The sequence below is a fragment of the Colossoma macropomum genome, unplaced genomic scaffold, assembly GCF_904425465.1.
Source record: "Colossoma macropomum unplaced genomic scaffold, Colossoma_macropomum, whole genome shotgun sequence".
Lineage (NCBI taxonomy): Eukaryota > Metazoa > Chordata > Actinopteri > Characiformes > Serrasalmidae > Colossoma > Colossoma macropomum.
The window spans coordinates 11,656,129-11,671,959 of record NW_023494793.1 but is presented as its reverse complement, the minus strand read 5'-3'; the positions used below and the strand labels follow the sequence as shown (position 1 = coordinate 11,671,959).

At 41.0% G+C, this 15,831-nt stretch overlaps 1 protein-coding gene across 3 annotated transcripts in view; it reads right to left on the bottom strand.

The window, feature by feature from the left end:
• Positions 1–3,271: 3,271 nt before the first annotated feature.
• Positions 3,272–15,831, bottom strand: part of aak1a (AP2 associated kinase 1a) — a 64,476-nt gene continuing 51,916 nt past the window's right edge. For all 3 annotated transcript variants that reach the window (XM_036578498.1, XM_036578499.1, XM_036578497.1), the window contains one exon: positions 3,272–5,756. In XM_036578498.1, coding sequence (XP_036434391.1) covers positions 4,912–5,756 — 845 coding nt within the window. In that variant the 3' untranslated portion in view covers positions 3,272–4,911. The remainder of the gene's footprint in view (positions 5,757–15,831) is intronic.

The following is a 15,831-nucleotide window of genomic DNA, read 5'->3' as shown; positions in this document are numbered from 1 at the left end:
GCCACTCTTCAGTTCTTTTCTTTTATTGTATGCATCACTATCATGACAGTTGTCCACACCAGCGAGTGCTTTGGATGACCCAAGAGTTTCAAACAAGCATCTTCTGTTTGAGTCCGAAGCTCCGTCTGAGTCTGAATGATGTTAAACACGCATGCACCCCCCTTACCCTCCCCCAGAATCCACACACAGAATACAAAACACCTCCAAAAAGTTCACATACAGACTTCAAAATGTCATCAAATACCTCAGTTCATATAAACAATACAGAGTTCTCACTACCACCCAGAGCTGTTCGCTCCCTCTACTCACACAGAACCTCCTACACAGCCTTACTGTCTCCACACAGAGACTCAGGCTCACACAGAAAGTAAGACCAAGGCCAGGTGTTGAGTGCTTTTGATGAGAAACTTCATGTCAGGTCATTGCTTTGAAGATTCACAGAGAAGCACAAAAACAAAGAAGCATAACAAAAGGCAAATCTTGCTGGGAAAAGATGCAACGGCCAAGACCTCAGACCAAGAGGCCCTGCAGAACACGGCATGTATTTGTTTGTATACAGACGGGCAGTCATATGCAAAACTTTGAGCTCCCTTGGTCAAATTACATGTTCTGTTGATTTTGTAGGTGACTAAGTTGGGGGTGGGGTGCCCAAACTTTTGCATACAATAATTCAGTTCAATAATGTTTTCACTGTTATGTCACTGAGTGATTCACATGAACCTGAATATAAAAAACAAACGATTTCTACAGTTTCCAATTTTCATCACTGACCGCAACAGCTGCTTATTCCAAGCAGTGTGTGTGTGTGGGTGTGTATATATATACACACATACATATACACACACCCACAGTCTATGGTTCCAACTCTGTGACTGTAGCCTCTCATTCATACAGTTTGTGGGTTCTTGTTACAGTGGTGGCTCTTGAGGGGAACTGGAGCTCCACTTTGCTGCTGCTTTCGTTAGTTTGATTCATCCAGATTTCTCCTGTCCAGCTTGGTCTGCTGAAGGCATTGTCCAGCGCTAACACTGTGCAGCGGTTCTCAAACCAGTCCTCAGGGCCTCCCTCCACCATGGCGTTGCAGCAGCTGTAAATAACTTTGGTTTGATTAGGAGAGCAGTCAGTGGAACTTGACCTTTAAAGGCTGTAACTGAACATGAGAGTTACAATCATGGATTCTACCATAATGTACAGCCTGCACTGGGCTTCAGCCTGCATTAGTACCAATGGACTGAAGGGTCAATACACACACATAGACATACATATATTCACTCACTGAGCACTTTATTAGGAACACGTTCTTGTTTCTACACTCACTGTCCATTTTATCAGCTCCACTGACCATATAGGGGCACTTTGTAGTTCTATGATTACAGACTGTAGTCCATCTGTTACTCTGTATACTCTGTTAGCCCCTTTTTACCCTGTTCTTCAACGATCAGGACCCCCATAGGACCACCACAGAGCAGGGATCATTTGGGTGGTGGATCATTCTCAGCACTGCAGTAACACTGGTGGTGGTGGTGTAATAGTGTGTGCTGTGCTGGTACGAGGGGATCAGACACAGCAGTGCTGCTGGAGTTTTTTAAACTGCTGTACTGAGAATAGTCCATCAACCAAATATCCAGCCAACAGCGTCCTGTGGGCAGCGTCCTGTGACCACTGATGAAGAACTAGAGGATGACCAACACAAACTGTGCAGCAACAGATGAGCTATCGTCTCTGACTTTACATCTACAAGGTGAACCAACAAGGTTATGAGTGTCTAATAGAGTGGACAGTGAGTGGAAAAGCAAAGAAAATGGACAGACAAAGTTACGTCCTGACAATGATGATATGGAGATCTAAGACTTTGATATGACGGTGATGTAACAACAGAACAGTACACTGTCTCACAAGATCATCAGCATAGAATCTCTAATAGCTTAATTGCTATATTGAAGATAAAATGACAACAGCGTGTTCAAATTCACAATCTACAGGTCAGTTTCTGTGCAACGTCATCCAGCATATGAAGGAATTAGGGTTCCCAATACGGTCCCTAATGTCAATGTATTTCAAGAAAATGGCACTGATCACTATGTAAATACAGCTTACTTCATTGCACTTTGGTGTTTTTGTCATGTGAAAGTACAAGTTGTTACATGTACTACGCCAGTTCTAAAGATGATCTGTATACATGACTAAAGATACCTAAACATGAAGTTACCACAGACTTCTTTCACATCAGAACGAAAGCCTCAGTAACCTACATCCATATGAATAAAGATCAGACAAAAACTGACATTCAGACATTCACGTTTGAGAAGGCCGCTTCCCAGTGATGTTCTGTCCATTCAAAAGAGCAGGGGGTCTTTCGTGAGAGCCCCAGTAGCTTGTGCAAGTGTTTTGACAAACATTCTGTGGTAGTGTAGGTGAATCAAACAAAGCGAGAACATCTCCATAACAGTGTATATTGCATGAGTCTTTTTTCGTTATAACTACTGACATTGGAGTAATGCACTGCACAGGGAAGAAGTCAAGCTAATTTCAGCAACTCTTAAGTCAGGAGGCAGGTCATGTGCACATTCAAATTCACAAAGAAAAATATTTCAGCAATTCCTAAACCAGCGTATATACGATAGAAGGGGTCTAATCGGTCAACGAAGCACTGCAAAATCTCTAATCATAGGAATCCTCCAGCTTTTTTCAGCCCAATCTCTATCTGACCCATTGCTATCTTACGGTTCATTAACAATGACCAAAGGATGGCAATATCGGTATCGATGGGTATCAGTATCTGCCTGACATCAGCAGAAGGTGCCGGACTGGATATCAGAAAGTGGAAAAAAAGAACGGGTCTGATTCAAACCTTCAACAAATCCGTCTTGAAATAGCATGCACTAAAGCTACGTTCACATTACAAGCCTCATTTCTCAAATCCGATTTTTTGCTCAAATCCGATCTCTCCGACACGATGGTTCATACTCGTTTAGGTAAGTGATTCAAATCTGTCATTAATGCGAACGAACCGGCGTCCTGAAATGACCCACATGGCACATCCTACTCAGTAACGTCATTAGCACAAACTAACGAGCAGAACGAGCTTCGCTGAGAAGATAATTAACTCTGATCAGCTCTCAGCTTCATTATTAGAGCAAGATGAAAAAGGTGATGTGCTGCTTTTTCACCGTTTACAGGCTTTAACTTCTGTTCGGCGCTGCTGCCATGGTAACGCTGAAAGCTGGCGCACACGCAGTGGGGAAAAAAAGCACATGAATTCCGATCTGAACGTTCACATTAAGGTCGCATGGCCACAAATCGGATACGTATCCGATCTAGGACCACATATGAAAGTGACTCAGGCCGGATTTGAAAAGATCAGATTTGCACGTCCACACAGTCACATTAGGGCCCAAAAAATCGGATTTGTGCCACTTCAGCCTGGTAATGTGAACGTAGCCTAATTCACACTGTGATGACCGCCTACTTTCTGATGCTCGTTCAAGTGAAGTTAAGGTGAAATCCATGGATTATTCAAAAATGTCTTCTTAATAAAAGGGTTTAGATGTGAAACAAAGGCATTACGAGTGGTTTGATGTGAAATGCTCCCTTCTAGAGAGACTTACCAAGTCATAAACGTTCACAGTGGTGGTATTACACAAAATGAAACAATGAAGTAATGAATACTCTACCTGATGCCTGAGACACTGTTTTACAAGTTTTACACTGTTTTGAGATGAAGGTTTTAGCCTAAAACAGAATTTTTAACATCCATTATAGCAGAGGGGTATATACTAGGCGCTGTGAGGCAAAATAGCCAAGAAAACTTTTTTTTCAGATCTACCACTATTTTACCATTATCAACATTACATATAAAAACTCACGGTGATATGCAGGTTTGCTGTTGGTTAATGGCTATATTTGGGCTGTAAATATCACAACCCCTGGTTCCTATCACCACCACAGTAAAAGAAATCAGACATGAGCAATCAGAGTTGCTTTGGTTTCTATACAATGAACCATTTCACATCAAACCGCTTTGAATGCCCTTTTTTCACATCTCAACGATTTAATTATGCAGTAGTATAGTTTTTCAAGAAAAATACTGGAGTGGTATCGGACGATACTCGAGGTTTCAATATCGGCACTGGAAAAGAAACTTTTCTCTACGAACGATGAAATTTAATAGAAATTAGAACAGAACAGAAAACTTGCTGACTCAAAACGCACTTATAACAGAAGTCAATGGACAGATGCTTCACTGACTTTAAACTATAACAGACACTGAGTCACAAGGCTTTTCTGAGTACAAGAAAGTGTCTGTGGCAACTGACCCTACGAGGCAGATGTGGCAGACAGAGTGTAGGTTGCAAAAGTGCTGGAATATTCCTTTAAACTTTTTTTAGACAATGTGCAAGACCTCAGAAAACAAGCTCTCTCAGCATAGAAATAAACTGAGGTAGGCAGAGTACACAATCATGATTGGTCAGTAATATGGGAATGACACTGCAGGCTGTAGTTAAAGCCAGTTGTAGTAAATATCATCACTCTGCACGGTATGTATGTGCTGTTCATTCTTGCATAATATTTCACGTTACATATGCTAATATTCTCTGTGCAGCATATTATCAAAGGCATTCATACTTCAACATCCCTAGGCCAAAGAAGCTTGGGCTGCTTTAAAAGAAAGGCTAAAAAAGATAATAAATTGGGTGCAATCTTGCATGGTTGAAGCCCATCCCTAGGAGAGAGGATGCATTGTCTTTTCAAACTTAGTGCATAGGTGTTCTTAGGGGTGATTTCTGAAATACGAATTAGGATTAAGCCTAGATTTGGACTGATTTGCAACTTTCATCATTAGAAATCCCATTTATTCAAGGCTTAGGCTCAATCTGGGTCTGAGAAACTAGGTCCTAGAGTGCTGAAGCATCAGTGCTTCTCTTGAGGGCCTTTAAGATAAAAGGGAGCAGAAACGAACGGATCACTAGCATTTACATCAGGCGTCCAGGAGTGCAGGGCAGCAACAGGGCCTTTCTTGCCTTTGCTTGACATTCCTAGTTGGGCCTTGTCAGGTTCTGATGCCAAGGGCCCTTCATAATGTCTGGAGTATTTAGTTAAAGCCTGTGGTCGGAAGGGCTGAGTGGCTACTTGACCAAGGATGCTCTGGTCATGGCTTCCAGGATAAGAGGTCACCAACTGGGAGTGATGGAAGCCAGACTGGGCAACTAGATGGGGATACACCACGCCTGCGGTTTGAGTTTCCTTTCGCCTTCCGAATGGGGCCTGGAGAAACACATCGGGCTGCTGAGGCTGGGCCAGCGGACGAGGAAATGGCGCATTTGCAAAAACGTCCCCATCGCTATCCTGTTCTTGCGCAGCCTGGAAAGGTGCTTTGGAGAAGATGTCCAGGTTGGGGTCGAGTTCCGAATGGCAGGGTTGCCCCTGGGCTTGGGGCAAGTGGTTCTGAGAGTGCTGATGCGCAACCAGAGTGGACTCTGCGATAGTGCTGGCCTGCAGATTCGAATATGTGTGAAGGTTTCCAGAAGCAACAGTTTCTTGTTCTTCATCTTCGTCAGAGTCCTGCAACAACGGTCTAGAACCACTGCAATCGTGGCTTGAAGCTTCGTCGCCACTCAGCCTCAAGCTTGGCTCTTCCTTGCCTTCACCTTCATCGTCCTCTTCTTCATCGCTGGAATGAAGACAGCTCTGACTGGGGTTTTCTGCGTCACCACCCTCTAAAAGGGCTTCATAGCCGTTAGTCTTCCCCTTTGCCTCTGCAGAACAGAGAGAGAACCAAAAGAACCATATGAGTGAAGTAGCAAATGGCAACTGCATTGAGGAACTGTATTAAAGTGTGTGGTAGATTCAGCAAGATGGCATCATAACAACCTTCCAAAAGATGAATAGCTTTTTCTAACATGAGTGTAAGCATAAAACAGCGCCATCTACTTCCAGCCCTGGACGATCAGAGTTCAGCATAGTTTCCAGGTCAAACACAGCTACTTAATCTGGTAACAAAGTGCTGAATTTAATCAGCTAGGCAACGAGCAAGCTGTGCTAGACCAAGGCCCCCCAGCATCGAAGCTGGAGAACTGTAAGAACTGATGATGACCGTAAGAAATGCTGCACTATGTGGTGCCATATTGCTGATTCTACCCTAAACAAGTATCAGAATATACAACACATGACAGTATTTTGACGTTAAGCCTCGTTCTTTCTGAGAGGAGAGATGGAAGTAGAAGTAGAATTCACAACACAGAGCAGGTGGCAACATTATTAAGCTATTATAATTAAACACAAAAAAAAACACACATACACAAACACAATATGTTCACAAGCAATAACCCACAACAAGCTACGGACAAACACGTACCAAGTACAACCCTACTACACACCAACCCACGAATAACAGCTACCACAGACAGACTACAGCCTTGTTTCCACACATTGTCAAAAAGAAGACCTGAAAACACAACCGTCTTTGGTGCTAAGAGCGCTGCAAATAAAAAAGCTTTTAAGTGGGAAAAAAAGGTTAAGCGCACGTGCAGATTGCCGAGCGATAGCTTGGTGGTAGTCTTACCGCTGCACGGAATGTAATGGTAGGCGCAACTAACATCAAGATCCATGGAAACAAGGAGTGCAACACAGACAAAGTTAGACTAGATATACAGATATGTAGACAGAGCGACTCTTACCTTCAGACTGTGGACAATGGGCAGTGCATGTAGGAAAGGGTTAATAAAGCAGCAGACTAGAGTTCAGTGCTTAATCTCTAAGCGAGGCCCCCATTTCAAATTGGCTTCTGTTGGGAATGGAGTCGCTAACTGAGTCGCCTGGTAAGAGCTGTCTAGATGGGGTTGTTGCCATCATGCTTTACACCACCAGGTCTTTATTTAGTGTAGACATCTCAGAAAGGAAAAGTTGGGTATGGAGGATGCTACGTGAGGATACTGGAGCAGAGAGAAGAGCTGAGTTCTAGAACCTAGAACTAGTTTGGTTATTAGAGGTGAGAATCAAGAGGCCCCAGAATAGGTTTACAGTATTGTGATGCATTGCAATTTGAACGCAATTATGCTCCAATTACGCATCGCCAGGGATGGAACTCGATGACGATGACTGTTACCAGTAACTGTCATGACAGCTCACGTCTTAGGCTAACTTCTCCTAAGTGTACTCTAGCAGCCGTCATGGAAATCAACTATTATGACACCTGACAATTACTGGTAATAAGAACATGCCTGTTATATTACTGAACAACCCATGACATGGTTATGACATGGTTATGTCAACGCTATATAGTAGGGTTCAAGTAAAGTATCACCGCAATAGCAAGGTAAACCTGGAAGATTTTTAAGGTTTCTTTAAACTTTCTAATTAGTAATTTCAACTACTTTAAGGAAGATTTTCTCAAAAAGTAATAGATGAACTGAATCATAATTATTCACATATGAGTATTATATGGTGGATGAGCAGTTTGGCTGTGTCTGTGAGTGGCCTTGAAGCATGGGAACGAGAAGGCCTTCTGTGAGTGGCCTTGAGGTGTCGGCTGGGACTTGATAGGACACACACATACGGCTGAAGTCTGTTTGTATCATGAGAACATTAAAATTACTATTGGGAAAAGGGGAAAAGTGCAAACGTAGCAAAAATAAATTCAGAATGTAAATCCAAATGTAATAGATGAAGCAAATAAAGCTTGAAGGTTTGGGCCTGAGAATGGTCTTGGCCTTCAAACAAAAAAAAAAATATATATATATATATATATCACTCCGTGGTTTGGAAATAAGGGCGGCAAAAAAAAGCAGTGACTTTTGGACATAATGGTGTGCAAATCAAAAGGTCTGAAATATATGGGGAGGGCAGGGAGGAGCCAGGTGTTGACCCCTCCTTGCCCAAAAAGAGTATAAAAAGCGTGGATTTTGGTGGGTTTGTTAGTTTTGCCAGGGCCAACTCAGGATTAACACTTAATGCTGGAAAGCCTTGAGCTTCAATCAAAGAACTGTGCCTTTTCCTGCCAATTCTGGTGTTTTGAGTTTTATTTCAGTTCTGTGTCGAGAGCAAAGCTGCAGAGATATTTTCCACGACGCCAAGTTCACCATTCCCAATGCCAAGTTTTTGTTAAATGGCCCCTTAACATTGGGCTATGGAGCAGCTGCGCTCTCTGTAGTGATGAAGCTCCATCAGATTCCTTTGGGAAGAGTTGGTGTGTACAGAACTGATCATCCAACATCAGTACCTGACCTCACTAATGCTCTTGAGGCTGCAATCAAATTCTCACAGCAATATTCCCACATCTAATGTAAAGCCTTCCCAGAAGAGCAGAGGCTGTTACTTCAGCAAAGGAGGACGAATTCCCTTTAACATGCTTGGTTTGAGAAGAAACAATGGATGAGCAGCTGTCTACACACTTTATGTATGGTGTACGTCAGAAACCGGGTAGATGTTAGAAACAATGCAGAACAAAAAGATGAACTAAATCCGATTCTAATTCAGATTTCAGATTCAAATTCAGCAGCTGCTTTTGTCAACCATATGTTGCCAGCCTTGCATGAATGAATGCAGCATCTAACAAAACAAACTCAACACACACACACTTCCAATATCCATTGACATTTACATGTTTATTCACCATCCTACTCTTTTTGAAATTCATGTTTCATCTCATAAAAATAGAAGGAACACGCTGATAGATAATACATCTTGTCTCCACATCTGCAGTCAAGTATTAATCAGAATCTTTTTCATCATGGTATCATTATTTTCTCTTTATGCTGACTGGAATATGCAAGTTGTACACCGCAAAACACAAAAAGGTCGGACTATCGGCAACGCTAAACTACTCAGCCACACCACAGGGTGTATGTCTATGAGTAATACGAAGCACTACTGTAGAATTGCATAGGTTAGCCACACTGAAACCTGCCAATGACCTAACAACATGTACTGCAGACAGGGCAGGGGAAAAGGACACTGGGACAGCGAGAGGCTGACGGCAATATACAAGTCTCATTTACTATATAAACATGATTGTAGACAGTTTACTACATTTGCATCAACACTATCATACAGGAAAATAAAATAAAACAGTATTCTTTGACTTAAAACAAGTAACTTGAAGTACACTACACTAGCAACAACATCTCAATGGAAATGATGCCACGTTACAGTAGTGCTTCCACATATGCAAACGTGCCCCGATTATGAATGGCAGGCGGTGGTGCCTTGGATATGTGATGGTGATTATATAAATCTAAAGCTGTGGGTGAAGGAACTTGTGCTTGTGCTCCGCTAAGGCCCACCCAGCTCTAGACTGAAGGTATGAATGTACACTGGCTGCCAAAAGTTTGGGGACACTGCCTTCTATTGTTAAAAGCACATATTAAAAGCTCTCAATTATACTTTCTATGTTTAAGTTTTACTGTGAATAGTTCCTAACTAAATATTACTGGAGTAACCTGTTCACTGAACTGTTCAGCCTAGACCTGTGGGCAGTGGTGGTACTCCTAGGGGGGCCATTGGCAGTCTGATATATGGTTGTGATAATTATTTGCAAACATAAACGTCATATTTTTTTGTGGTGCTTATTGAGTGTTCAGGCAAAATTCTAGCTAATCATGTTTATATTTTCAGTGCCCGTCAGTATAAAACGTTTCATTTCAGATTATACGGAATCCACCCATCATGTATAAAGTGTTAAAATCAGAGTCAAAAGGAAAGAATCCCAAAGATTGGGCATCTATAAGTGAAGCGGCCACCGGTATCTCAAACTGAGAAAACCGGGAAAGCCAAGCATAAGCGAAACTAAGAAAACACAGCAGTGAGCATTTCATTTGTGCTGGAACTAAAAAAGACCAGCCATCGCTCTGTGCTTTTGTCTTATCAAATGAGGGGTTGAAGCCAAACAATTTACAGCATTACTTCAAGATTAAACATAAGCGTTCACCCAAATGTACTAAACTGAGCTAGACCTTCATTCACCACTGTCCTCTTTTCAGCCTGATATCCAGCAGTCGGTAGCTGACAAACATCAGCCATTGGCCTAGACCTAGTTAAACAAAGCCATTTACTTCATAAACACTTACAACTCATACATTTTTATTTCACTTAAAATGTTTAAATTTTACTGCATAAACATGACATTTGTAACAGAGATCCTGCTGGTGTGGGTTTCCTCTCTTTCAGTGATGCGTAAAAAAGTGAATTGGCTCCCCCTTGTGGCGCTATTCTAAACATGGATTACTAAAGATGAGAGGATGCTCTGATTATCATTCAAACTGCAAAATAATCACTAAGCTGACTCATCAAGTTTCCTTTCCCTGCATTTAACTGTGTGACCGTAACTGCCCTAACTGTTTTGGCCCAATGGCTATTTAAGGAGCTGATGAGTGCTCACATCATAACAAGGGAATAAAATGTGTGGGCTTTGGCTTTGTTCCCAAGGAAAGGCTTTTGTCAGTTGCTCCAGTTTTGTAGTTTTTGCAACATTGCAAGCTAAACAGCTTTCTTTTCAAGATGTTAAACTCTTGCAAGTATTTATCTAAAACACTCAAAGAAAAACAACATTGTGAAGTGTCCCCGAACATTTGAAAGGCAGTGTAATTTCCTGCTGCTGTGTGAGGGAAGAAAACTGAACAAAAAGGAACGGACGTGGATGTTAAATGCTCAAGGACCATGAAATCTAAAAAAAAATAGAAGAAATGGGGCAACGACCTCAGGAAGTCAATTCCATCATAAGCCCAGTACAACAAAGAAAAGGAAATGAAGTCTGGAGAAACACTCTCACTTTCTCTCCCTCTCGCAAGACAGTATCAGTCCTTTTTTTGAGGAAAAATAAACAAAAAACAGACAAACGAAGGATGAAAAATCAATGTTCACACAGCAGAAAGACAATGTATTGAAGGTTAAAGCTTTTTTTCACTCACAGTACTCAAATTCAGTAAACAAATCTTACGAGCTCTGATATAAATCAGTTTAAAACTGATATGCAACAATCTCCCTTCATTAACAGCACATTTACCCACAGCAAAGCAAACACAGAGCTAAAATGGCTCATTCTTGCAATAACGGTTAAATACGGAGAAGGAGAGAGAGGGAAAGAGAAGAACAGACAGCAGATCTATACACTTTCAGACACGACAAAAACTCAGAAATAAAGTCTTTCATAAACTATAAAAAGAAGAGTCATCAGAACAGATTTCATATAGACACTTCATACATTCATCTATAGCACTATCAACAGCTACATTTAATGCGAACATAAGATACTTTGCATTCGTTTAAATGACCAACATTTATTCTAACTACAACTTTAAAGAGCAACATCAACGACCTTTTGACCTGCCTCCTTTCTCCAGTCTCCTTTAGGATTGTGGGTTACTGGTGCCAACAGTCATGACGTAACTATGGCCACATCAACCACAAAAAGACTGTCCAAACAAACAGAGCATTAGCTAAGCTGGCATTAAGTCAGAGCTGGCCTCAATAATTAGAATATGTGAGTATTTTTATGTTACAGTGAAAATGGTTTCTTTTTTTAGCATTCAGAATCTTCACCTTTCCATAAACATCTAGGAGTAAATTTCATCAGTGAAGGTCTTTAGAAAGTGATTGTGAACATATTGAAAAAAATTTAAAATATAGTTGGTTCAGTTTAGAATGCATCATGAATTCAGGCCAGCCATCCACATTGCCTCGACTCACTTCCCATGTGGCCACTTAAGATAAAAGAGAGAAAAAGCCTCAGGAAGATGCTGCTAATGTGTGGGAGCACTTTAAATTGTGGGATGACAATTATTTGCAATATACGGCTGGTGTACGATGGAGGCATGAAAAGTTGAATCATATAAAAAAATGTAAGTTTAGTGATGTGTATCCAAGTACTGCCATGCCTTCAATCTACACCACCTCCGACTCATAACCGCTTCAGGAGGGAGTAGCAGCTTGTTCTTGTTTTTTTCTAATTAAACAGCTTTACAGCAGGTTTATTTCAGCAGATGAGCAACAAAATCACAATTGCAAGTTTTTATTGCTGTATTAGAGAAGAGTCTCCTCCACAATGTTAGTACAGCACAGGAGCTGCTCTGAAATACACGCCTAAAGGATCAACACATTTTAGTAAATTACTCAGTGAGGTGGATGACTAGGTCTGTGCGGGTAAAGGAATCCTTTTATTCAGATAACATTGTGAAAAATAACTTAATTCTAGTGGTGGAGCTTGGGATATAGTTTTCCTAAGCTTCACTCTTTTGTAACAAAGACTAAGCAGTAATTCGCAGTTTGTTTTAGAGCCAGGGACCACGCCCATCATTATTATCATCCCCCCTGTAAAGTCTTGGACTCACTATACGATTTTTAAAGTCATTATAAAAAGACTGGGTCTCTTACACTATCCAACTGCTTTTTGCATTTTTTTGGCCGACTTGAAATACTGGCGATCACAGACTAAACGAGCTGGGATCACACACTTCTCAACTCTTAAGTTATTGCTAAACTGAACTGAACTACTGAACTTGCTGGAACACAAACATTCTCTCGTTATGATATGCAAATAAACAAACGTGGAGCGGCTTGGTGCTGCTGCTCTCTTCGCTGCCGTTTGCGCTAACACAGTTAAGAAGCAACAGGTAAACATAATTAAGTGAGGGTCATGGATGCAAAGATTTGATTACTGTTGTCATTTTAGAGTTTTAGATGTACATAAACTACAAAAACAATGCACACTGTGCTTGTGCCCTAAGCTCAGCTCATGAGCTCCACATGTGAGTGTCTTCTTGGAATATTTTATTTTTTACTTGCTGCACTTTCTTCTTTCACACTCTCAGTTTGAATGGCTGTTGGAGGAGGCCACTCAGATTGAGCTGCTGACCAGTATACACTACAAGATTATGCTCAGAGTCGGGTTGAAAAATGCAAAGATGTTTGAGGAAGCAAAAAAATCGGAATCTATTTCTTTTGCGCACAACCCGATTTTCTCTCCAAACTGTCGACTCCCGACTGACCCAAAATCTGTAGACTAGAGCCAACAAGCCAGACTGAGAATCAGGGGCAGAGGTTGCATAACGTACACCAAGCTTAAGAATATCTGCTGATGCTTCCAAGAACATGACCAATGATGTGTCCAGAACCATCAGCAGATATGCTTACAGAGGTACAACAGCCCCCACTAATTATAACCATAATAGCAAATTTTTTTGACCAGAAACTTATAGATGACCCCTAAAGCTGGCAGTATACTTTAAATGAAAATTATATTTCAAAGCAAAAACGGCTAATCACCATGTGATTTGTTCTGAGACCTCTTCCTGACTGCGACTGTTCTTTGTAGGATACTGTCATCATTAATTTGGTCACAAAAGTGTAACTGAGCTGGTTATAAAGAACAGAACTGCAAACGTCACCTTCCACTGTCACAGTGTCTTAGCTCAGCTTGGTTGCCTTAACCATTATCAGCAAGTCAGCTAAGGTTACATAATGAAAATATTAGGTTTTTAAGCCACAAACCTATTTTATACTGATGTCAAATTCAATGACATGACAAATTCAATTTAACAAGTTCTAACTATGTTTTTGTTACATTTTTCTGTAATTACATTGATGTTGCTCTTTAAAATCTGACAAGATATGGACATGATTCTGGAGATACGGACATCTACATGATGAAATAAACCTTGTTAATGATACTACTTGACCTGGGCACATCAAGCAAAACATGGAGGATTTGGTTGAAAGGATGAAGATAAAAAGCACAAGGAGGAACACAAGCAAAGGGAATGAATGAATAAATGAAGGAATGAGTTAGAGGCAGAACAAACGAGTGAATAAATAAAAATGTGAGCATATATCCAGGATCTGACCTGAGAATGTAAATAAAGCTAAATTTCTAAATTCTGATCAAAGGTCATAGTGATCACAGAAGCGCATACACAGCGGCGTAAACACACTGAGTGAAGGGATATACCTGTAATACTGCTGATATGTCTGATATATCTCAATATTGCACATGCAGAGCTTGGCATATACCATAGCTAGAAAGAGTACTGGCTGGGCCTATGGTCAGTTTAAGCACAGCAGGCAGGAGTATATGCCATCATGAGTAACATCAAGGCCCAAGATTTGTAGTACTGCGATATGATACGTGCGTCATCAAGTGGAGATGTCTAGTAAAGCTCAGCAGAGAGATTCCATTTACCCTCTAATTCCTGCCCTCCTACCATCTTGGGCAGGATGGGATGTGCTATTTAAATTCAGTCAGTGTCATGCAATAAGATAAGAAGGCTGGCATGAATCTTTGGACAGGTCAACGCTTACGTTCTGCTTTGAAAGGAACACCAGCTCCACTCAGAGCGATAGTGCGAACAAAAAATCTAATTGACTCCAAATGTGGTTGGTCAGGCAATTCATGTTTGGTCTTTAAAGTCTGGACAAAAAAGGAAAATGAATAAAATTATGGACAAAGCTCAAGCCACAACATGCTACTACTGTGTTTAGCTATACAACAGACTTTGTATGTTTTTTTACATTTAATTAAAACCAAAAAACACTTCAAATCAGCATTTAGATACTTTTAGAAAAATCTATTAGAGATGACTTTAATGGGAAACCACTAATTTTTCATTATTAATCATTATTCTTCAATAATTCAATTGCTTACAATGTAACAAAGTAGCTTGATATGAAACGCTCTGCTCTAGAGAGACTTGCCAACTCACTTTTTCACAGCAGCTGTGATAGGAACCAGACGTCCAAAGCATTTAATGCCTCTAACAGCCACCCCTCAGAATGTTATAACATAAAATGGTTATGAATACGCTGCCTGCTGTACAATACTTTCAAAATACGATTTTGTCCTAGAACATGTTTTTTAAAACACATTCATGGCAGAAAGGTACAAGCAAGCTTTTGTGTGGCAAATTAGTTTCCAAACAAAACTCTTTTTTTCAGATTTACCCCTATTTTATCACTACCAACTAAGAAGACACGTTTAGGTCCACTGGTCAGTTTGAATAGTAAATGAAATGGCTATACTTGTGGCAATCTGCAATGCACTCAAACCACTATGAACGACTTTGATCTCAAAATCAGTGGAATTCCCCTTTAACAGCTCAGCACTGTTCGAGGCAAGTGTGCGATGATTTCGCCACGGATCTGTGTGACGCCAGCTTCCATTACTTGTTAGCTATAACAGCCTCATAGCTCCACTATTAAAACAATGAACTAAACTGACACTAAACATGTCTTGGCTGACTGACCACATTTGGGATAAAGAAAAAAAATGTTTAAATATGTTTTTTTTTTGGTCAAACTATCGTTTTAAAGTGCAGTGTGTTCATTTAAGATCTTAGTATGTTGTCATGTGGGATCAGACGTGGATAAAGCATGGAAAAAGTGGCATGGAAGTGATGTGGAGCAACAGAAAAAGAATGGCACACTGGGTCAGATAGACAGACAGACAGACAGACAGACAGACATGGGAGGGGGAGGGTTTTTCAAGTCAATATAAAGGGTAAACTTCAGGACACAGCCTTCTGGGATGTGATTAGGTTTTTCAAACCAAAGTGTTTCATCTGTGATTTAAACTCTAGCTACAGTTAAGAATTGCACATTTCCCCTGCATGTTTCACTGTCTCTCTCTCTCTCCCTCCCTCCCTCCCCCTCCCTCTCTCTGTGTCTTCTACAAGTCGATGAGCTGGTCCACCAGCATCAGGGAGCAGGCCAGATTGGGAAGAGTGGTCTCTGAGCTGCCACTGTTGCTACCACCTAGAAGGTGCCAGAAAGATGCAGAGACAGAGAGAGAGAGGGAGGGAGAGAGAGAGAGAAGAAAAAAGAAAGAATGAGCAAGGTGGTAGAGGC